Raw genomic sequence first — 24,257 nt, 5'->3', positions numbered from 1 at the left:
AGCCAATCGTCTTTCAGCGCTCCCACCCAGGGGGCCCAATCGCGGCGAGGAGGGGCAGTTCCGGGAGGGGCTGATGGGATATGTAGTCCGGCCAAAGGGCGGTCCTGTGGCCTTAGCGCGGGAGGACTACGTGTCCCGGCAGGCAGCGCGGTGCGCGGCCCGGATCCTGGCGGGGAAGGGGGAGCGCCCGCAGGGATGCGCGGACGGTATTCCCGCACGGTATTCCCGTCAGCCTCTTGGATGGGGGTCTGGGGGAATTTTCCCATCCGTCGCAGCGGGTTATGCAGCGCCCATGGCGGGCGGCACCCGGAAGCAGTCCTGGGATGTATCCTAAGTAAGGGCGTCAGCGGGAGCGGAAGATCTGTCGGTGCTAAGGAAACACAGTCCCGTCATCACTTGGGATAAAGGAGGGATGGGGGAGGGCGGGGAAATCCCCAGAATATTCACATTGAGCAACAGTTCCGCGGTGTTTTTATCCAAATTAATCCCAGGGGATTGTTTAAAATCCCAGTTGTGCAGGGGCTGATGAAGCCGGAGAAGAGAAGGCTCGGGGGAATGTTACCCGCGTGTAAATCCGGACATTTCAATGTGCCCAGAGGGAAGGTGCGCTGAGGATGGAGCCAGGGTGGTCTCGGTGATGCCCAGTGACGGTATCAGAGGCAAGGGACTCAAACTGAAATACAAGAGCTTCCCTCTGAACATCGGGAAGCGCATTTTTTACTTTGCCCAGGGAAGTCGTTGGATTGCTGTCCTTGGGGACATTCAAAAGCTGCCTGGACACGGGGCAGCCCAGGCAGCTGTCTCTAGGTGGCCGTGCTTGAGAGGGAGGGTTGGACCAGATGCTCTCCAGAGATCCCTGCCAAGCTCAGCCGTTCTGTGATTAAGTGTCATCTGCCACTGAAGAGGCTGGTATTGCTGTTTCCCTTGCTTTTCCTGCAGGAAAAAAAAAAAAAGGGTGCTGTTTATGATAAATTTTAATTTTCAGCCAAGTCAGTTCCTTGATCCAGTTCACCTCTTGGCAGAGAAGAGGAGAAGAAAACAAGGGCAGAACTGTTTGCAGCTGTCACATTGAAGCAATCATGAAACTAAAATTTTGAGTGCACAGAAAGGCAAAAGAATACTTGGGAGTAAATTAGAAACAGGACATTGAGCATACATAGGGTCTTGCATAATTATTTTTTGTTTCTCACATACACATTTCCCACTCTAAAATTCAGATCGTTCTGCATTTACCTTTAGTCAAAACTGAAGGTAAATGCAGAATGAGCTACTCTTATGCCACAAAAAGACAGAGAAACCACTTCTGAGTCCAGGAACAGAGCCTGGGCTGGCTCAACACCATCCATCGTCAGCACTCTTCTCTGTAAAGAATCTGATTTCTTCATCTGCCATCCCTTTGTTTTCTGGAACAGTTTCTTTAAAACTTGCATTTACCTGTGCCTTTGAGGGAAGGCCAGTCTGTTTTTTTCCCATAAAATCTCTTCTGCATGGAGGCTGCCTTGCCATTGTTCAGGAGGGTGGACAGGCCTGGGCTGCTTCACGCAGCTGCTTCCTCCAGGCCCTTGGCACCCTGGTGAACAATGTGTCTGCTGAAATCAGCACTACCTGTCATAAATGTGAGTCTTGACTTCTCTGAGCACTCCAGGCCTCCACCCACCATAACTGATGGGTTCAAAGAAAATACTTCTCCCAGTGCCTTTTATGTTGTTGGAGGGCTTTTTTGTTTGTTTCTTCTGTTTTTTACATTAGCTACCACTTCATCTTCCAATCCCATTCTGTTGTCACTTGTTATGGTGTCCCATTTTCCTGTGATTGGGCATGCCACATCTGTTTGCTTTATTTCTATCTAGATTTTGATCTCCAGAAGTTGGCTAGATCTTATTTTTCCCATCATGGGTTGTTGGGTGTCTCTGACAATGACAATATACATCCAAGATCAGAAGAGTGAACCAGAATCAGAGCTGGAGCTTTGGTGTTTTAGACCTTGGTACAGCTATATTCACACACTGAATACCAAGATTGATTGAAAGTCACAGCACTGCCTTTTATCTTTTAGAAGCTGTTTTTTCCACTGGCTCCAAATGAACTCTGGCTACAGGAAACAGATTGTGAAACTGGCTCCAAGGCCTAAACTTCAGATTTCAGCCCTTTGTTTTATAGATTTTAATGTAGTACTTAGGGAATAGCCATGAGGATGGCTTTAATTTTTTTCCAAACCAAATCTCTGCAGTTTTCTGATACCAGGTCAGGCTTCTTTATGCACTGTAAGACATTGTGGAAATCAAGGTCAAAGGCTACCAGTGGAATTAATCAGAGCCCAAAGTTAGGGGAAAGTGTTTGTTTGATTTGCGTGTTCACGGACTGCAGTTAATATGCTTGTTTTTGATCCCAACAGAATGGATAAGAGAGAGGTAGAATTATGAAGGAAACAATCTGGCAACTCATCCAGAATTACAGCAGTTGAGTTTTCAAAATGATAAGCTGAAGAAAAACAAATTTGTGGCTGTTTTAAACCTCAGTATTTCCTTCCTTCATGATTTATCAACTTCCTTTTTTTTTTAACCAGATAAGGACTTCTACAGCCATATGCAGATGACATCCAACAGCAAAATTATTTTTGAAAATACAATATCTAGTAATTGTATTCATGTTCTTTCTAAGATATAAGATCTAAAATATATTATCTTTACTTTTAAAAGTTCATTCCAGTTTCTGTATGTCACAAAAGAACACTTTACTCGAGAATGCATTTAGTCAAATACTGGAGAACTAATAATAACACAGTAAAACTTGTGCAGTCTAGAAGGAACTGCTTTTTAAATTAAATTCCTTCAACTGTTTTCCTTTACACCTGGTTTTCTTAAGTCTTACTTCATTCCAATTGCTAAATACCTAGGATGGGATGACTCTTCAAAAAGTTCACCCTCCCTTTTTAGATCTGTGTTTTGGCATGTTGCCACAATAAATGGCACTCCAGATTAAAATGCATTTTTCTTCACAGCTACCTTCTGAGGAAACAAAGTTCTGTGACTCCTCTTTTGCAAAGAGACACCAAAAAGCCAGAGGCTACTCCTCTGCTGCCTTTGAACCCAGGCTCAAGTTTGGTGTCAAGTCCAAACCATTCTGTTTGGGAGGAGATGTGACCTTTTTTTGCTTCTGAGCATGTGTTTGTACATCTAATGTGTTCTGCCCTAGTATGTGTTGCAGGTGTACATTTGCACCAAACCCTGCCACCCTGCCTCCTTAGAGGTCACAAATACAGCAGGGATGGGTAAATTAGACACCAGCTTCTTCTTAAGAGACCAAATCTTCCATGCAGAAAGTCTGTAGAATAGTTTATGGAGAGTGGGTTACTTTGGGAAGAGCTGGGCTATCAACTGGATCTATGCCAGAACTATTTAAACTCTACAGCCACCTAAAGTCCTGCTGGATGTTGCCAAGTCTCTGACCATACTCAACTGTATAAATGTCACCTGAAACACTGAGGACCAGGAAAACAATATGGGTAAACTAAAAGTGCTGTTCTGAAAAACTCCTCTGAGCAGCCACCTGAACTCTTGTTAATCTGTTTCTGGACAGAAGTGTTTGGAATTGCCCCAAACTGGGCACTTTGAAAGCTGTCTCCTCTTTGTTCCCGTTTGTGGTCTGGGAAGTAGGTGGAGCAGCTCTAAGAGAGGTCCTGGTGAGTGGAACCTCTCCTAGCCCAACAAGTCAGGGTCTTCTGTGGTAGGCACAGTTGGCTTCAGAGCCTGGCAGAATTTGGTAGAGTGCTCACCTCCAGTACTGTAATCCAGGGATTGAAGAATTGCCTTTTAGCTCAAAGGCATTTACATCAACACTCCTAACTACCAGGAGAGAGTCCCAGCTACTCAGGAGGATTGCAAAATCAAATGGAAGCATTCATCACCTCACCTGGTGAATTTGTGCCCTACTGGAAAGGATGGCAGATAAGTGGCACTAGTGTGAAGTAGTAGGAAGGAGATGCAGGGATCCGTATGCACTTATTCCTGGTTTCTGACAACTTCTCCCAGGCCAGTGCTGGTTTTTTATCCAGGAACTATTTACTGCAGAAATGCATAAATTAACCCCAGCACCCTGTTTTGATGATTGAACTAGATGAGAGAGAGACCTCCAGGTTTTACTCTTTGGCCTCAGCTGCCTTGTCCTTGTTCAAGCCTCACATACTTTTTGGAGTATGGTCATAACTTCAAACGAAAAGGTGGTGACTCCCTGTTTCCTTCCTGCTCTTCCTCCTCCCAGTCTAGCATGGTGGTCAGGGATGAGGCATGAATGCTCCCCAGGAACTCCCACTTCCTGGCCAATGTTCTCACCACTGGGCAGCAGCACAGAGAAGGTGGACACTGTTTCCTCCAGCTGCACTTTAAAAGAAAAGGAACATTGCTCATTGGGAATTTTATATCTGCTGACAGCCCAAAAGGCCCTTTAAGCGCCTTTGGCAGGTTGTTAACACCGACCTTGGTGTTTTCCAGCAGTAACACAAAGAAAAATGCTGTGACCAGCAGCCACATGAACTGAAGTCACAGACCAGAAAAGCTACAGGGACTCTTTATTCATTGTTTTAAATAACAGGTTTTGGCACTCACTGCCAGAAGAGGACTCCACATTCTGAGTCCAAAGAAGATAAAGGTGCCAAGCACTAGGGTGGGACTTCACCCACGTCTGTGTTCATAGAGTTTCCTCACCCTGAAACAAAGCTCTTGTTAGCTCCTCACTGAGTGTGCTGCTTGTTTTGGATCTATACCTGCATTTCTTTTTCATGCAGGGAATGTAAGCCTGTCATTACCACACTCAGCCCCGAGGCTGAAAGGCTCATGTATCCTGAAACATCAGTCCCTTATTAGTCCCAACCCTCTGATTTATTAAGGTCACACAGAATGGCAAGAATTGAAGTCAAGAACCTAGAGATCCACTAAATTTCCTTGCATTCAGAAACTGCATATAATTAATAGGGAAGAAATGCCTACTAAAAACTTTATAATCGATTGAAGTCAGTTTTCTGCCTGAGACATTGCACAGGATTTGTAGCATCTTACTCATATTTGGTTTTTCTGTATCTCCAAGGCCATGCAAGTTTAAATATACAGATTATATGAAACAAGTAATGCCTTTGACAGTTTTAAGTTTCCCCAGGCAACTCAGGGCAGAAATAGTGATAAAACCATTCCTACATTTTTGAATACTCATTATACCATATGATATGCAAACTATTTGGCATTATTACCTAGAATATTGTGCCTGTTCAGGATGTGCAATGTGAATGTTAGAATTGCTATGATTATTCTGGGTCATGTAAACAGGTGATATTTTAAAAAAAACATTCTTCAACAAAATAGGTCTCCAAAATAAGATTGAAGAGTTACTCAAGGAGTTGCTTTCATTTTTTCTGCATATTAAAAGACAACTATTTCAGACAAAATATGTTTTTGGGAATAATTTCTTGCCTGGAGTGAAACTTATCTTTTCCTTTTCCTTGCTAACTTTTTTTTTCCTCATTCTGTTTCTTAGGCTGCCTGATGTACAAATGCAGAATGGAGTTTTTGTTCCTTGCCAGGTGCCTAGCTATTGGCAGCACAGGAATATATGAAAAAATGTAGGCAGGATAGTTGGTAAAAAGAGACAAATCCTACGAATAATTGCCTTCTTTGTGTTTCTCTGCTCATCCATGTCAAGCTTTTGTGGTTATGTCTAAAATCTACCTCCTACTCCATCTTCAGGCTAGGTTAGAGGATAGTGGATGAAGAGGCTGACACTTTCCCTGAGAAAGTATTGGTAAAAACAGAAGTTTACTTTAAAAATAAATTGCAAGGCAGTAGTGGGGACACAATCTGTATGTTTCATCTGCCTAGAGGGCAAGTTGCAATGTTCAAAACCATCTTTCAATGGTACCATTAAATATTTGAGACATAAAAGGTGAAAATTATCATGCAGTAAAAGTGTTTACTGTGAATGAGTCAACACCTGCACTAATCATCCCCTACCTTCTTACATTTCTTCATCATGATTGTCATTTCAACCCACCCTTATATTTGCCCTGCCCTACCCTAATGTGCCTTTTCTTTTTTGCATTTGCCTTTCTAATATCTAATTATTCTGCCTGTGCACAGATACAGTCTTTTATACTGGAGTCAGTTACCCTTGAAAACCTTCTCTTTACATAGCAGCAAACCTTCCTTTTTTTTTTTTTTTTCCAAGGGTATATAGCCAAATCCAGTAATTTCTTCCTGCCTTCCAATCTATCAGGACACACCAAACTAAAGAAACTACATATGGAAGACTATGATGGAATCAGCAGGAAATAACAGAGGACAGAAAAAGTAGCCTTTTGCATTCTTCATGTAGAGTATGAGGAGAACACCTTCAATTTCCACATCAGTCAGTATACTAAGGGCAAGCAGTATCTCTGAATTTTAAGAATAAAATGAATAAACTTGATTGTTAATCTTGGGGGGGGAATGGGCATTTTTACTTTGAAAAGAATCCTAGCTTTTTGTGCTGGAAGGGGTAGTAAGATAAAATGAATACCAAATGGCAAGGAACAAAGCTATAGGATCATGTAAATACAATAAAGAGAGAGGAGATGAGGGACAAACCCAAATGTAACAGAAGGTAAATGAAAGAAGAGGAACAGAACTATGGGTGAAGTGAGGAAGTGCATTAGTGATTTATAGTATTTGGATTTTGTTTGATGCTTATTACAAAAATGTTATGTTTAATTACTTTGGACTGATTAAAGATATATAAATGTAATTATTTTGATAGCACTGTATTGCAGGGTAAATGTTTTCATGCTAAGATAGCAATTATTTTTAGGTAGGAATTTACAGTCTTGCTCCTCTAAAGTTCCGTTATCATCTGCACATGAAGGTTAAAGCAATTTACACCAACTTGATTTCCCCACCAAGGGTTGATTGTGAGTGTATCATGTGCTTTTGGATGAAGGCCCAGTTGGATGTGGAACTTGGTCTGCTGTGCTCATTGAAGAAAACAGCAAAACTCTAATAAGATTTTGACCCAAGTTTGCATGCTTGATACACTGCCAGGTTAGAATCTATTCCCAAAAAAATTGCTAAAAAATCACAGTTTTTTTCTCCACTAGGTTGTTTCTTTGCCTTGCTCACAAAGTACTCATGTAACTCATTCCACTTTCTTTCTTTCTTCCTCTTTTTTTTTTTTTTTTGTTTGTTTTTTTTGTTCTCTCTTTTCTCTGTAGCAAACAGGAACTAGAGAAATATCAGTGTGAATGCTTAGAAGTGAAATGCTGACACAATGAAAAGTCTTAGGAGTTTTGGGCATTTGTTGAGTTGTTTGTGGTTTGGGTTTTTTTTTTAAATTAAAATACCAGGTTTTATCCTGCTTGACAGTACATAATGTATCATGAGAAAACAGAGAATGCCATTTCTTTTCCTTTTCTTCCAAGAATGAAATACAATGATTGTATGAAAGTCCTGCATAACATTTGGTGTTCAGGAACGGATGGGCTTTGCTACAGTAATATCAAAGAAGAGACTGGAAATTTAACCTTTATGTATCCAGTTCTGAGACTGCCAGTGTGTATCCTGCAGTTTGTACAACAAACTGCCTCCCTTGGATTTGGCTGTGTCAGTTTTTCAAAACACTCCCAGGTTCCTTTATTTCTCTAATAAATTTTTGCCATTTGCTCTGAACTTACTTAAAGTGGAACTTGACAAAAGTTTAAAAAATGTTGAAATGCTTTATTGATTCGGTGAGGTTTCACTTCTTATTAGTTTTGCAGCTGCCACCATTTCATGTCTCACTCATTTATATTGGAAGAGACATGGGAGTATTAGCTGCTTAGATATGTCCTGAGCATTGCCATGTGTTTCAGGCTGATTAAAGTGGTTGTGTCAGGATGCTAGAGACTGGGTGTTCCCAAAACAGCAAAGCAGTTTGCCCACAACATTATTTATTTCTTTTTTTTCCCTCTGTGGAAGGGCTGTTCTTTGTCTGCTGGGAATAAGGCTGAGTGTTGCAGCATAGCTAGTACAGCTGACCAAGCTTTTCTCCCAGTTCTCAAAGGAAAGTGAAAGGGGGAAAAATACACCAGTTTGGATTGTGTCGCAAAAATGGCTTCTCACATAATCATTAGCCAGCAAGACTTGGCTCAAGTAGACAAGGCAGCAGCCAGAATTTTGGGAGCTTCTTGGTATTGCCTGTGTTGGGGCAGTTCTTTAGAATTTCTCTTATGTCAGATAAACACTGAATCAGTCCTTGGTTCATCTAAGACTTTGTTTTCACTTATCAAAAAAACCACTATAAATTGTGCATGCCTGTTAGGTCAGGGCAGAAGATAAACTTGTATTTCTTTCTGAAAAATGCTTTCATCTGCTTTTTCTTTTTCCTATTTGAAGGTGTTCTGACAGCATTTCTTTCTTTCGTTCTAAAAGATTGCCCTCACAGCAATTTGAATGAACCAGTGTCCCTGTGAGATAGCAAACATCAGAGAATTTAGTGGAAGTATCCCTTACATTATCACATTACTCTGTGTGTCTTTTGGGAGACTGTTAAGCCAGCATTATTCCATGAGTCTGTTGTTGTTTACATGTGGAAAAGGCTTTTCCATATGCTGCTTTACAACATGAGACATAATTGTGTGTGGCAAAGTGTTTCTGGACTTTTCACTTGAGGAGACTTTTTTGAAACTTTGTAATGCAGTGTGTTGCATTGGAAGGGAAACAAACAGAGGAGGGGAGGAGGATGATGAAGAAGTCATAAGTGGTCTTTCTGTAACACTTGGGATTTCAGTTGTGTTCAGTAATTCTTCACTGTCAGTATACTTGCTTGGGCCAGACAGCAGTAACTAAAATGTCAATTGATTCTTACAGCAACCCAGTCCAGTACTCTGGCATTTACTGCAGGCCATATTCAGCAAAAGTAAATAGAAATGGTATAAAGGTAAATGGTATTAGTACTTGGATTACTCTGATGAAATGGGAAGTTCTCTGTTTGCCTTAAGGTACCAAACTCCAGTTTGCTTGCTCTTTTCTGAGGCAGGAATGTCACATATACAGGGATGGACCTGCTGGTGGGATTGCTCTCCAGTGTACTTTGTGCAAGCTCACTCTCAGCCTGACGTGGTGCTGAGCCAAGAGGCAGAAGTGGTCCCACTGGAGGAACCAGCCCTTCTCATGCTCACAACCTCAGGCCTGAGCACTCCAGCTGCAGCAAGGCAAGAGGTGGGCAGAGTATTTGCATTAATGCCATGCTGTCACAGAGCTAATGTGCTGTGCCTGGCATCATGCACCGTGCACAGGGTTGCAACTGTGTGGCACAGAGCTCCGTCAGCCTGCTAGCTTGGACCTGGAGAAAAACATAGCTGGCTTGCCCAGACTGATATTTAATCACAGAATATTCCAAGTTGGAAGGGACCCACGGTAAACTCATGGGGCAAAACAGTTACCCCATGCTTGATGCAGCCCGTATTGGAACCAGTTACTTTGTATTTCTGGGTAAAGTAACACCGTGGGTCTGAGCATCCACAACACAGGCTGTGCCATCTCCCGTTAAAAAGCCCAAAGGGCCAGTGCTGACTCCAGATATGACCTGCACAACACAAGTGCTTTGCCCTGCTCACCACAGCAGTGTAGGCTGCTGGGGTGGGAGTGAGGCATTTCTTCCTTCTTCCCCTCCCCTCTGCATGTAACTGGGGTATTTTGTCAGCCTCTGTTTAATATGCATACTTCTCTCTTGGCTCTTGCCCAAACTCAAAGGAGTGCACTGCTTTCCTCAACCAAGGGCTTGTCTAAACAACGATATTCTGGCTGCTTTAACGAGTGTTGTTCAAGTGCTAAATCCCCCTAAGCCTTGTGGAGTTACATTAGTACAAACATTGCTGTTTGGGAAGCAATATCTGCTTTAAAGCACCTCTCTAGGGCTGTGTACAGGTGTCCATGGCAGCAGCACCATGGAATAAGAGAGTGGTTTAAGCTTGCTGCATAAGACTTTTTAAAAAGAAAACCTGGTTGTGATGTTTTTATAGAGGCTTAAATACTTGGGGGGAAAAAGTTGTGGTAGGACAGTTGACGTTCAAGCATACGTCAAACTACTTAATTATTTCCTGATATGTTTCTTGTTGCAGTGGGCTGGAAGTGGCTGGAAGGATGTTTAGTGATGCCTTGCTGGTGTAGAGTGACCTGGTCCTTTTCCTGGCATGCATCTCCTTGCCTGAGGTCTGCAGTGTTGTAGACGTTCCTGCTGTGCAGTTTGGTTGCTATAAACTCTATTTACCTGCTGAGATATTAGCACTTGCCCACACCAGAGCACCTCTACCACAGTAATTATGCTGACACAGCCTCAGAGCACTATAGCAACCATGCCCTCAGCTGCTGCACACAGCCTCAGTATCTGAGGAAGCTGTGGTAAAGCAAGGCGTCCCTAACTGTGTCTGCAGCAGAGTTTCTGCAAACACAGGTGTCTCAGTCCTGTGGTGTTTTCTTTCACACCCTTTGCTGAGCCTGTGCTCTTAGGAGCAGCCTGGGGAGCCCCCCCCCCCCCCTCCAGCTGGAGGGTGTTTGTTTTCACATTAAACTTGTGGGGTTTTTGTGCTGAAGCCCACACCGGATTAGCTGAATCACCACCACCAGGCAGGTGAGCTGGCCTCTTCTCTTTCACTTCCCTTTGGTTTCACTTGCAGAACTAAAGGGGTTTTATTTCCCTTTCTGCTAAAAAGGTTTCCCCATGCCCCCTCACCTTTGTATTACTGAGCTTGTCCACAAACTCTCAAATATTTTGCTTCTTTATTCCCTCCCTTTTTCATTATTTGCTTCGGATCACTGCCCTCCTTACAAGTGTCCACAGACCCATCTCCTTGGAAACAGCAGAACTTGTTTATGAGAAAGTATTAAGGAAAGTCATTGATGTGTAGCTGTGCAGGCATGCAGGGGAGCCATGTTCCACTGGAGGATGTTGGAAAAGTGAGTCTCCACTTATGCTGACTGCCGCAAGGTTGGATGGTGGAAGCAAAAACCACCTTCTTCCTCTGCTGTTTCCAAAGTTGCCTTTTATTCACAGCGGTGGTAGGAAATTCCTTGCCTGTCCATATGCTTATTCTTCTGGACTTTTTTTTTTGCTGGTCTTCTTCATCACCAATGTGAAGGGGTTGAATAGCAGCAGGAAAATTTTTAAGTCTTGCTGATCTCTTATTTTCTGAAACTCCATGCTGATGCACTGTGCCTTGCCAGGGCCATCTCCTCTCTTGTCTTGGCCCTGACCACCTCTGTTACCACAGGACTTTCACATCCATGTTTTGAGGTTTCTGCTGCTCCCTGCTTTGTGCCTTTCACTGCCATTGTGCTGTTGGACATGGTTGATAGAGCTCGCCAGATGTCTCAGGATGGTCTTTCCCAGTCCTTCAGGACAGAGGTAGGGAGGCCTGTAAACAGCTTTTGTGGCCATAAATGTGATGGGGTCACCAGATGGGGCCTCTTCCAAGTGATGGTGGGATACGTAGCTGTCTGCTGCTGCCTACCCAGTGCCAAGAGCTTGTGGCCTGGCCTTGAGTAGGATGGCAGCAGGGCCCCATGGAGAAGTCTTTGGGAAAGACCTGTGGCACAAGGGTAGCCTAGAGAGACTCCCTGTTTGGGATCAGGGGAGCTGCTCTGAATGGTGTGACCTCAAGAGTGTTAGCACACGAAAGTGGTGATGGTCAGGTCAAGCAAGCCCTGGTGAAGAGGTGCTCATGTGGACATCTCTGTAATGACAGTTTGGAGGAAGAAAGAAAGATTTCTGCTTGCCTTCAGTTTAGTGCATACCTTGAAGAGGCAGTGTGGCTGGAAGATTATTTTTAATCTCAGCTGTAAGAGCTGTAAATGCTCCTAGAAACTTTTTTTTGTAATTGAAAAATTTTCCCTTGTTTGCCACCCAGTATGAATGGCTTCTGGGGTGTGCTTCATCAGCAGGCCTTAGTCTTGGTGTCTTTTTTTTCTCTTTCTACCTCCTTTGGGTGATTTTCTTGGGACTAACATCTGTAAATAGCCTTACCCGAGCAGGAAGACTGTTCCAGTTGCATGCCTTGTATTTTATACAGAAGTGATCCAACAATCATAATTGTTATATCACTGAACCTTGAAACAAGCTGTTTTTCTATTAGCTGAAGCTGTATAGACTCTTTGCTTCTTACACTGTGTCAAGTGAAATGCTTGGTGCTACTTTGATAGGTCACTGTAGGATGGTTTCAAACTTGCTTTAACTTCCTAGAGGTTGTATTAGCCTAAGGCATTTTCTGCACATTTCACTGTCCCACATCTTGAGTATCAAGAAAAATTTCTGTTTGACAGGGTGTGAACTGTCTCCAAATGTGCTTCTCATAAAACTAAGAATGTGAAAGGGTGTAACAGAAAGGGAGTGAAGAAACAGGACTTAATACATGCGCCTGATAATGGAGATAACACTGGGGATATTGCATATTAAATATCCTCCTGTTATCTCAACACTAAATGTGGAGAACTGTGTCTTTATTATGGAATAAAGGTACATTATTTATCATATGTAATTTGGTTTGGCATCCAAAAAGATGGGAGGAGGAGCATGAAGGAGGCTGCAAATGGAAATAGGCCGTAAAACCTGGAATGTTTGCTCTGCAGGGAGCACTTAGAGTCTAAACAGTGAAGTGTGTAAAACAGTTAGTAGAAAATGCTCTTGATACTTGGGTTTTTAAAGGACAAAAATCAGCATGAGTTATTAGAAAGCACCTAGAAAAATTGGAAAATTTTGGTCCGTCAAAGGAAGCTGTTTTTTAGTGTTATGAAAAACGTTGTTTTGGAATTGCATTAAAAGACAGGATTCTTCTGGTGGGGTGTGGGTATAATTATTGTTGATGTTGTTGTTGTTATTACTACTATTATTATTATTATTTTGGTGTACATTATCTGGTTTGATATAAACAGAGCCAGGAACAGCCCAGTGACATACTTCTGAAAAAGAGTCTTTTAAAGAAATAATGTCATTAAATGTCTCTCTTTCTACAGGCTATGGATTCTGAATCAAAGAATAGTTTCATAGGAAGCTTTCTTCAGCCACCAGATTGGAGGCTTCCTGCAGCCTTTGTTTATATGGAATCAAAGAAGTTGGCAGCTGCTGCTGCTGACAGGCCTTCTCTCCCAAATAACCAAGGTATAGCCAAAATATGTCCTTAAAACAGTCTTTTTAATTGTTCCATGTGAAATCTCTTGAGCAAACTCCCCATCCTATTTGACTGAGTTCAATGACTTGCTGCAGTTATCAGTCTGACATTAAGACAGGATGTATATGTGTCCTGAGGGAGTAGTCTCCCTGAAGTCATATGTCTAGAATGGAAACCTCTGCAAATCTTCTAACATCCTTGTAAACTTTGGCTTTGAAATTTGTTTAACTTAAAATTGTCAGACTTCCTCTGAAAGCAAAGGAGAATGCTTCAAACTCAGTAGATGGAGTTCATGACTTCAAATACAGTAAAAAAAAAGATCATTGGTATGGTACAGTGACCTGAAATTGGCTTTGTGTGGTGCTATTTGACTCCTTACAGCTTAAAATCACTTCTAAGGGGGCTTTTTAGTTGGGTTTTTTTTTTTATTTTTTTGGTTTGGGGTTTTTTGGGTTTTGGGGGGTTTTTTGCATGGTATATTTCCTTGGGAGAACTTTTGAACAATTCAGACTCTCAGAAAAGTTAGCAGCATGAAAGTTAGTCCCTATGAAATATGGTTGTCATGTGCCTTAATGGGTGACTGCTCTCTGGAGCTCACAAGGGAAATGCTCAGTGGCTTAACCTATCTGGAGAGCCTGGGGAATATTACGGATACCCACACTTGGACTTACTATCATGGACAACTTTGCTGCCTTGCACAGACATAACCCATGAGTGTGCATGTGATCATTGTTCTTCACCTGAAAAGTCTGTGATTCCTGTAGTAATCTTATTTCATACAGAGTTTGGGCTTTTGTGGATTACAGTGATCAGTTTAGTGCTATGTAGCTAAGTGGTTAAGGAAAAGTTTGGCATGACAATAGAAAGATGGAAAGGGTGGTCCCACTTCATCCTTCTGTTTTCTGTTTTTTCTTTTTGGTTTGAGTTTTTGTTTGATGTTTGCTTGGTTTTTGCTGTTTTGTGGTTTGGTTTGGTGTTTGTTTGTTTGTTTGTTTTTAATAGATCAGTGATAATATGGTGAAGGTTGTTATGGAGGTAGGAATGTTTAAGGGTATTCTTTTGATGAGAGAGTTTGGAATAGAGAAACTGTCAATTATAAAATGTCAGAAAATCAGCTTGACTTGTTGCAGGACATGTCTTAAACACAGGTGTGTTTGCTTTATGGAGAGCTTGCAGACTTTTCCTTGTAGCTGAAATTGCAGCTTTTATTTTTGGTATAATTTGACACATACTGATTTGAGGCTGAAAGCAAAAGCTTCCAGACTTGTTTCCATGGTTTGAAGAATCATCAAATACAAGATACTAGATGTTGAAACATTATCTTTTGAAACAATAAACTATTTAACAATATATCCTTTGCTAAATTGTCCTTTGTATCTAATTTCTCCCCCTGTTCTGAGCATGTTTTCTCTTTTTAATCTGTCCAGGCCAGTTGCCTTACACCAAAACTTATGACCTCACTTGGATACCTGTGTTCTCTGCTTCTATTTAAAAAGGAGGCCCAGGGTTTATTATATTCTATTTGCCATTATTTCTTTGTGCTTGCTGCCATTTGGAGTGAAAAGTTTTGCTTATAGGGCCAGAGCTTCATACCTCAGTTATGCAGGAAACATCCATTTTCTCCCATATGTGTTCTGCATATGTTAATGTATGGTTAATTTTGGGAGTGATGCTAATAAGAAAATTTAGGTAGTATATTGTAAGGTGAAGTGTTTTCTAATAATGATAATCTTCATCAAAATAGGAACTGTTACTTAGGGTGTAGCTGTTGTGTTGTTTACTAGCTGTAGTGGCAGCCCTGAGAGCTCTGCAAGAAAAGATCCACCGCCTAGAGCTGGAGAAGTCACAGGCTGAAGATAAACTGTGCAGCCTCTCCAGAGCAGCTGCTCAGTACAAGAAGGTCTTAGAGCACAAATCCTACCAGAAGGATGAAGCATATCAAGAGCTGATGCAACAGAGGAAAGGTATTTCTTTGGAGTGATAAGGTGTAGCCACAGCAACTCTAAAACTGTATAATCCAGGGAATGTTTTGTTTTGAAAAACTGCTTATTAGTGCAGCCCCCTTTCGTTTTTTGCTTCAGAACTGAGGAGGGACAGGAGCTTGATAATTGTGGATAAAGTTGAGATATTTTTGAAATATATCAACCGAGTATTGCATAAGCCATGAAGCAATTTTAAATACTTAGCATGTTTCAGGTGGTATGTTTAACTCCTACAATAAGCAAGCAGCTGCTTACATAACACTGCTAACTTGAGAAAAGATAGGAGAAGAGAAGATTCTCCTCTCTCAGATTCTGGTTAGGTATCTGCTGATACAAATCAAAGTAACTGCAGTGCTCATGCCTTTGGAATTCAAATTAGAGACTAGCTTTGAGAAAACATTTTGATTCTCATGTCTTATATATAAAATACATTTTAACCTCATTACTTGTTAAGACTAACAAAACTGTTCTTGCCTGATTTGAAGACAGAGAATTCCTCAATGATATGGCAGTCTGGCTAAATGTGTAGCTCCCTTTGCTCTACTGAATGTCTTGTTTCTCTCTGTAGATTCAGATGCAGTACAATCCCGCTGCTCCCTGCTGGAGAAACAGCTGGATTACATGAGAAAGATGGTTTCCAGTGCAGAACTGGAAAAGAAGATGATTTTAGAACAACAGGTGAAGGCCTTTAGCATAGTAACAAAGTAGTGACATAGTTCAAAAGTATAGAAATGTGTAAGACGTGAAGTTTTTTGTGGTCATTGTTTTTCCTCAGCTCTGCTCAGGCTGCTAGCAAACAGGAGCAATTTAGTGTATGGCTGATGACAACCATTCACTGGAGTGTATGAAAAGCTCCCTGGGTGGAACTAATAATGAGCAAAGCCATGCTAATACTTGCACGCTTGGTAGACAAAAAAGCTGCTGGAAGCTTAAGTCGTCTTTGTCTGCCTGGTGTTTTTCATCACTTTGCAATTTAAAAAATATGGAATTTAAAGTAATTAAACACCTTTATTCTAGTGTGGGGTGGTTTGGTGTTTTTTTTTTTTTGCTGTCTGAAACAATTTCAATCAGTTGCCAGCTCCATTCTTGCTTATTTTTTCCAGGCTCAGCTTCAGAAAGAGGAAGATCAGAACCGGTTGGAACTGCATGCAAAACTTGAAAAGCTTGAAATGCTAGAAAAAGAGTATCTTAAACTTACTGCTACTCAGAGAATTACTGAAGTAAGCATGCATGGAATGACAGTCTGAAAGTCATTTGGTATCTTTTTATGGCATACTATTAACAGTACTAAGTTTTGCAAAAGTTGTCTCTGTTAAAGCATACCTGACTGGATGCCACCTCGGTTTCGTGTGCATGAGTCTTTTTTCAGTCTGGGCTTTAAAAATTCCTAAAGTCTGGTTTTATCCCCACATTTCAGTTGTGAGCTCCTCCAGACTGATTCAACATTCAGATTGAAGTGGGACTAATCATTCTTGCCTTCAAATTCAGGACAAGATCAAACACTTAGAAGAAAAGCTGTGTAAAGAAGAGCATCAGCATAAGCTAATACAAGATAAAACTGCTCAGGTAGACTGAAAAGATTTTATTTTATCTTCCTTTTTAGTACTGAAGAAAGCTATTCCCTCTGGTCAAAATGCCCTTCTCATTATATTACATTTTAACTCCTTGTGTTTAGTACCCAGACAGAACTCCTGAAATACTACCTAGATCAGTTATAAGCTGTATATTAGAAAGTTTGCCAGGTGTGTGGTATATCTCAATGAAGAAAGATTCTACTTGGCTTTGTATTAGTGATACAGTTCATCAGCCTCAACACTGCTCTAAGTGATCCAGGTAGAAAATTAATTTCTAGAAAATCTGTAACTGAATCAGGTTAACTTAATTTTCAGTAACTTGAAAGTGATCATATATGAAACCATACATACCAAGTGAGGCTGGTTATTATGTTTGTTTTCCTCCCTTTCTTAAGATCTGTAGAAATCTAATACATAGAGCTGTACTTGGAAAAACCTTAAATCAGTGATATGTTGTTCATCAAATGAGATCTTTAGTAATTCATTATTCTGTGAAGCCATAATCAGTTTGTTGGGCCAGCATCCATCTGAGAGAGGAGTATTTGCCAAAGAGAGCAAAATGATGAAACCCTTTGTTAAAGGGGCAAGGTGGTCATTTTCCAAACCTCACTTTGTGCATTAGTACCAGCCAGCTTGAAAAAGAGACCAGTTGTGGGGGAATTCCCTTAGGGTGAGGTGGGGGCTGCAGTGCTGAAGAGTAATATTGGAATAATGTAAGCAAGATGGATGCCTTAATTTAATTCATCACTGCTGTCAGCTCTTATACCTCATCCAAGGATGATGGGTTTTCATCAACACAGGAAGCTTTAAATAACATGCAAATTTGTAGCCCAGATGTCTGACCACCTCCAGAATCCAACAGAATGACACAGTTGAAAACTTGTAGGTTTTTTGGTTTCTTGCTTAGACTGCATGCAGAGATTTTATTTTCTGAGAAACATGGTAAGAATGACTCTCCCAAAGCAGATAGTCTAAACATTTGGTCAAGAAACTACTTAGATGCCATAAACTGAGTCCTAAAGTCGTGTCAGTACCATCTTAATACACTGCAGGATGGGTTTAGGTCTGTTGGATGTGTGCTGGGAAGCACAGGGTTCACTTCCTCACTTTCTCTTGATGACAGAAAAGCTAGAATATTCTCACTTTGATGGTGGACCTCCAGCATTGTTTAGCTGCAGCTGTAACACATGCCAAAACAAAGTCCTTGTCCTCTGTTTAATTGGGGATGATTATCATCCTGTTTATCATGGGCCTTGATAGCAACTTTGAACCACCGAGCAGTATGAGGATTGTCCAGCAGGTTTGACCTCAATGTAACACAGACAGGCTTAGTTCTCTCTGTCCCCAGATTGTAGGAGCCAAATGTTCATATAATTTGGATTTTATGATCACATCCTCAGCATGTGGCAGGATTGGCTTATCTCAGTTGCTGGTTGTCACAGTGGAAAAATACAGCTGCTGCTGCAGCTGAATATGAAAATGAGGAATACTAAGATAGAGCTGCAAGATCTGCCTGCTACCCTGCCTTCCTTGTAATCTGTTCAGCTTTAAGTGTAGCTTATGCCTTCGAAGCAGGACAGTTAATAGTGCCCTTAATTGGTTCTTATCCATGCATGAACGAGAGAATTCATTAAACCTTGCTATTTCATACTTCTAATATTACATTAAATGGCTGCCTTTTTTTTTTTTTTTGCTTATTGCCACAGCTTCAAACAGGATTTGATATAAACAGAATTTTGATGTCTTCAATAACATCTCAACATGAACCTGAAAAGGAAAATGGGAAGAACAAAAAACCTAGGAAGGTAACGTGGAAATTTTTATTAACATACTGTTGCTGATAGCATCTGACTTGCACAGAGACTGGAATTTGTGAAAAATGGTCATGTAAGAGGCACTTGATTCATCTGCTGCACTTTACTCCACTTCCAAAGTGACAAAGAGTGCTAAATAACTCTTTTTTCCCTCTTTTTTTTCTTTCTTTCATTAATTAAAATGGTACTGGGGTGATATGAGATCACTTGAAAATCTTCCCTTATCAGCTTGACAATTACCTCTGTTAAAGTCTTGCTGCCATCCCCCATGTCCTCTCTTAGCTTCCTTTCAGCTTATCTGGCAAAATTACTTTCCAAAGGAGTTTTAGCTCAGCATCATAAAGTGGTGTGTTTTGGGGAGATTACTGAAATCAAGAGAATTTATTTTGCAACAGGTTACAGATCAGTCAAAATTTTGCAACTGTGGTTTTGAAAACATAAATCAACAAGGTTCAGTTACTTTCATGTTAGCCTAATTGTTAAACAATCTCCTACATGCATATGGCATAAAATTTATTTGTGTCAGCTATTGGAAAGTCTTATTTGTTACACATACAGGAGGAAATTTTTTTTTAAAACCAGAAGAAAACTGAGGTGATGCATTTCACTGTGTATTTACTTGAATTTTACTTCCTAAAAAAAAAAAGTTTAAGATTGTACTCTTGAGACAGCAGATTGGAATTTTTTGGCTTATATTTTCTTATGGCAGAGAAATCCTACAATGAAGAAAATGCAGCTTTCACCATTACACGTAAAGGCTGGCGAACTACCTTTTGTGGCTGGGAAGGTAGGTGAAAACCACTGCTGTCACTAAAGTGGCATCTTTGGTTTGAGTAAGGCTGTGTGGTTGTTAATTACTTCTGTAAGCCACTGATCATTCTTCTTTAAGTCTGCCAGCTCCAGCCATTCTGTCAGCGCAAACGTACAAAGCGTGCTGCACATTCTGAAGCATCACAATCCGTGTATCTCATCACGAGGACAAGGAGGAGCCACAGCTGGGATTTCAGGGCACAGTGCACTTTCAAAATCTGTATCCTCTTGTTCCACATCACCCACTGCCACCAGGAGCTTTTCAGACCTTCTGTTGGCCTTTCAAGACGAGCTGGGCCAAATGAGCTTGTGAGTACCCATGGCTGGTGTTGTGAGTAAACGTGACTTCAGCAGCAGCCCTGAGAAGTGACAGGGTGCTGTAATTGAGCCTAGCCTGTTTTAGCTATAGAACTGCTTGTTGACAGAATGACCTGAGCAGGCTTGACTAGTAGGATTTTTCTCATTCAAAAAATTCTTTCTGTCCTGGTGTTTCACTGGTCTTGTTTTTCTGCTTTCACATGCTGTATTTTAAAAAGCAGCAAATGAAAAGCCTTCCAGACCTGTGCTTCTTAGACATTTTAAACATATTCTGAGATATACAGAGTAAACCAAAACTTTTCTCCTGAAGAAGGCTGAAAAGGTGTTGATAGTAGGCCTGCAGGATGCAGTCAGTGTGGGTGGTGCAATGGGTTAGTAGAGCTCTGGCATGAACAGTCCTGTCACAACATCTCTCCTGTTCCTTTGTACTCACTGCGTGTTCTTTCCTTCCCCGTGTACCTGCCGGGTCCTTGTGCTGAGTCAGTCTGGTGCTTGTACCCTTTGTTTGTTGATAGCAGGAGAACTTGCTGGTCCTGTAGGGGGGTTGTGAAAGAGGAATGGTCTCCTGCCAGAAAATGGGGAGGGTGTGGAAGAAGCTAACACTTCAGATGGGAGTGTATGTATCTTTCTAGCCATGCAAGTAAATGTGGATTACAGCCTGTTGTGTTCTTAGGCATCTTCCCATTAATGCAGGCTTGTGGGACTGTGGGCCAAAGCTCTAGCTGGTCATAGCAGACATGTCAACATGATGAGCTGAGGTTTGAACAGGGGAGGAGGATGTGCTGATTAAACCAGTTAGGATGTTGACACTGATTTGAAATCCTTGATGTGGTAAAATTTAAACTGGCAAGCAATCTAATGTTCAAAAAGCAATGTCTAGCTTACTCATGGCAGTTAAGGACAGGCTTTTTTTTTTAATAGCAACAACCAGTTGTTTCAATTAAACTGTCAAGAAGAAGCAGTTACTCAGAAGTCAGAATAGAAGCTCTGACCTTTGTAAAGGGATTATTTATCTAAGAGGGGTGTCTCTGGCTTCAACCTGTTCGGGTATCTGGATACTGAGATCTATACAATTTTTTTACTTAATCTGGTTATTTTAATTAAGCAGTCCACTTTGCTGTAAATCTTTCTGAGTATAATATTTTAATTTGAATAATTTGTCAGGAAAATTGTAACTTGAGTGTACTATTTTAAAAAATACTTTCATGTATTACACTAAGCCTTCAAAGTCTGCACTAAATTGGCAGGAAGTGAAAATGTTGTACTGCATAGCTGCTGTTCATTTTCAAAAATCTCATTTTGCACACTATTACATATGTAGTTGCTATGCCTGTGGGAAGAAGGAGAAGTAAGATGGACATAGCTGAAAATTTGGAATGAGAAAATCAGACTCACAGGAAACCTTTTCCGTTTCTCATGGTAATATATTCCAGATTAATGTGAATTGTGTGAGAGTGGAAATAATGCTAGATTTCTGTACTCTGCACAAAATGGCTAGGGACTCCTGCAGGAAGAAATCCTAGGGACTGTATCATTAGATTGCCATTCTTGTCTTTAATAGTGAGCATCAGGAACTTCTGAAGCAGATACAGGAGACTCAAGACTCCCAAGCTCGTGAAGACCTGGAACAGGAACTGGATTGCCTCGTAAAACAAATGGAGATGAAAGGAAAACAAATATCCAAGCTGAAAAAGCATCAGGCTATTGTAAGAATGAAATGTAAACTCTCTAGCTACTAGCATTTTTGTTGAAAGGCTGCCAACTCTGCCTCCTGTTGTCATCAGCTAGAATGTCACTGGAATGTTTTAAGCCAGGATGTTCCAGTAGGTGTGATTATAATTAGACTGCTGGCTCATATTTTTGAACCTCCAATTTCTTCATTGGATCAAGAAAAAGTGCTTACAACTGGCAGTTAGGAATGTATGCTGGTGGGAAAGCTTCCTGCCCTGTGGCAGTTCTGCAGTACAGAGCTGGGTTGCACTGTCTGTCACGTCTGCTCACTGTGTTAAGACAAACTGTTGAAATTTCATTTCTTTATATCCTGTCCCTCAGGGGAATGAGAAAATAGAAGCTGTAATTCCTGTACAGACTGGATTAAATGTCTTTTATATTACTGGATCATTGAAGCTTTTTTATTAACTATTCTGTTGACCAGAGGTTCTCTAAAATCATAGCTGGGCAAGTCTTTCAGTTTTGTTTAAACTGCCCTCTTTCTGTTAGTTTTTAGTTTAGAGCCATAGATAGCAACTCTTGATACATGCCTATATAAAATCCCTCTTCTGTAGCTGAACAGCCTCTTTTGTAGCAATTTGGTTTGGGCATATGATTAAACATTCAATCCATAGTTCTGTCTGCTTGTTTGTGTTTTTTATCTTATGTTTCAAGAGAAATACTCGCCTGAGAACTTTGCTTTTACAGGAAATAAAACTCAGCATGAGCCCTTATGAAAAGAGGAGAATATAGTTGATTTAAATCTGATCAGTTTTATTTATATTCATTTTTGAGGGATTTTACTCACTTAAACTTTTTATTGTCCATGTAATTGCAAGCATAGAGGTGCTTTATGTCATAGCAGATGTGTCACATTTGCATGTTGGCACTATGGACAATGGGCATTGACTGCTGAGTCCTCACTGCCTCTCTTGGCAATGTCAGCTGGTTTTTTTTGATAAAACTCTTATATTCTTGAAGACCCAACAATTATGGTGTTACTCCTTGCCTCAAAATCTTGCTGTCTTCATCCTCAGGAACCTAAGACACTGGGCAACAACTGCACCTTGGTTTCTTTCTTTTGCATATCTTTATGGCCACAGTTAGCCTTTGTTTTGGGATGATGAAGAGTAGCACATACAATGTGGTGCAACCTTGTTGTCATCTTTGCCTCTTACCAGTGTGCAGATCTTCTGGCAAGTCCTCTCTGCTCTGGTACAGCCTGGTCAGAGCACATTCCTTAGGGTCCTGCTGTAAATAGTAGTGTCTGTATGATTACTGTCCTGGTTATCAATACAGGCAATTCCTCTAATTCCTTGGCCCTATTTTTTTTCCCTAGTGCTTCTGAACACAGACATTTCCATTTGTATTTCGTACAGATCAATCTTAATATTTCTAATGCATATTTCTTTTTCTAGAACCTGCCATACTAAAAGTGTCATGCTAATCTCCGTGTTTCACAGTTAATAATATGTTCTAGAATGCAATTAAAGTTAATTATTTTTAGAAATGGACTTAAAGCTTAAATTGGCATTTGGAATGCTTCCAGCCTAATTTTATCTTTGGGAAGTGACCTTTTCATGCCAAGTGCAAGTCAAGACTCATTATTTGACATTTTAAAAACATTCTTTAGCAATTAACCCTATTTATTCTGTTTTCCACTTTTGTTAAGGAGGCTTCAAAATAAGCTGCTTGGATCCAGTAACTGATAATTAACAGTATACATTTTAGAGGTTTATTGGTTGTTTGGTTTTTTTATTAGGGTAGTACCATCTGAAATGAAAAGAAACTGTTGTAAATATAGATTATTAAGAGAAGATATTCTAGCTGTCTCAAGCAAGTATTTTATGTTAGGGAGTGATGGGATTCAACAACCAATTGGGCGTGGATGAGGTCAGTTTTCTCTGGTGGCTTCTTTATGGGCAAGGTCAGCTTTCTGTTACAGTGAGACAACTGTGCAGGGTTACTAAGTTTAAACTTTTCTCCTTTTTTTCTAATGTGTCTTAGTCACCTGTAGTTTGGAGATCAGTAGAAGTCCAGTCACCTCTACAGCTGCGGGTCTTTGGAGTATGCAACATGCTAATTAGTATTTTTTTTCCCTAGGTGCAGAAATTAAAGGGAAAAACTCAGAACTTGAAGCAAGGGGCAACTCATGTCAAACTAAAGTGTGGTGAACAAAAGGAAGCAAAGGAGATTGCAATCACTGTGAAGAAATGTATGTCTAAACCTTGTCCTGGGCAGAAGAGCAGAAGTTCTCTTCAGCTGCTAAAAGCTGTGAGGAAACTTCAGCTATCTCTGAAAAAAGATGATGTCATCTGAGAAGAATAGTTCTGAAGTTTGTTATATTAGAAGTTTTTGAAGTTGTCTGACATCTACTAAATTTTTAGTTGTACAAAATACCTCTTAAAAATAAACTGGATACAGTAGACTTGTACATGCTAAACTGCCTACTCTCTAGTAGGTCAGTTTGTTCACCTTAGCATTAACTTTCATGTAGTGTAGCTGTAACTCAACTACACTTCCTTGTGATAAAGTGTTTTAATGGGCTAATGAAATGTTATTGTTTGGTAATTTGTCAAATAAAATTTTATACTTTTTTTACACTTAAAATAGTATGTGATCTTTGGATTCCTATTTCCTCGCTGCCAAGGAGATATTTAGAGCTTGCTTTTCCAGAATGACTTGTGCTAGAGCTTCTGCATGCTTGAAACTGCTTAGAAAAAATTCAAAGCATGGTATTTTTGCATGGTGCAGATCGATTTTCTGAGATAGTTTTATGCATTTCTGGATACTGGAATTACTGATACTGGTAGGGATAGGGTACATAAATCTCTCTGCACCTTGACCTGGTATTTTTGTTGACTACAGAATCCTGGGGAGAGGGTATTAT

At 40.6% G+C, this 24,257-nt stretch overlaps 1 protein-coding gene across 1 annotated transcript; it reads left to right on the top strand.

Annotated features, from left to right (window-relative positions):
• Positions 1-145: 145 nt before the first annotated feature.
• CEP57L1 (centrosomal protein 57 like 1) lies at positions 146-23,928 on the top strand. The gene is made up of 11 exons (XM_014265677.3): positions 146-334; positions 13,005-13,149; positions 14,944-15,123; positions 15,710-15,819; positions 16,245-16,361; positions 16,630-16,707; positions 18,422-18,520; positions 19,239-19,316; positions 19,419-19,648; positions 21,219-21,363; positions 23,471-23,928. Exons 2-11 carry the CDS (start codon positions 13,008-13,010, stop codon positions 23,684-23,686), a joined length of 1,395 nt encoding a protein of 464 aa, XP_014121152.1. The 5' UTR covers positions 146-334; positions 13,005-13,007; the 3' UTR covers positions 23,687-23,928.
• The last annotated feature ends 329 nt before the right edge of the window (positions 23,929-24,257 follow it).

This window comes from Zonotrichia albicollis, chromosome 3 (genome assembly GCF_047830755.1).
Source record: "Zonotrichia albicollis isolate bZonAlb1 chromosome 3, bZonAlb1.hap1, whole genome shotgun sequence".
NCBI lineage: Eukaryota > Metazoa > Chordata > Aves > Passeriformes > Passerellidae > Zonotrichia > Zonotrichia albicollis.
The sequence above is the reverse complement of the archived record's forward strand: the minus strand, read 5'-3'. Positions and strand labels throughout refer to the sequence as shown.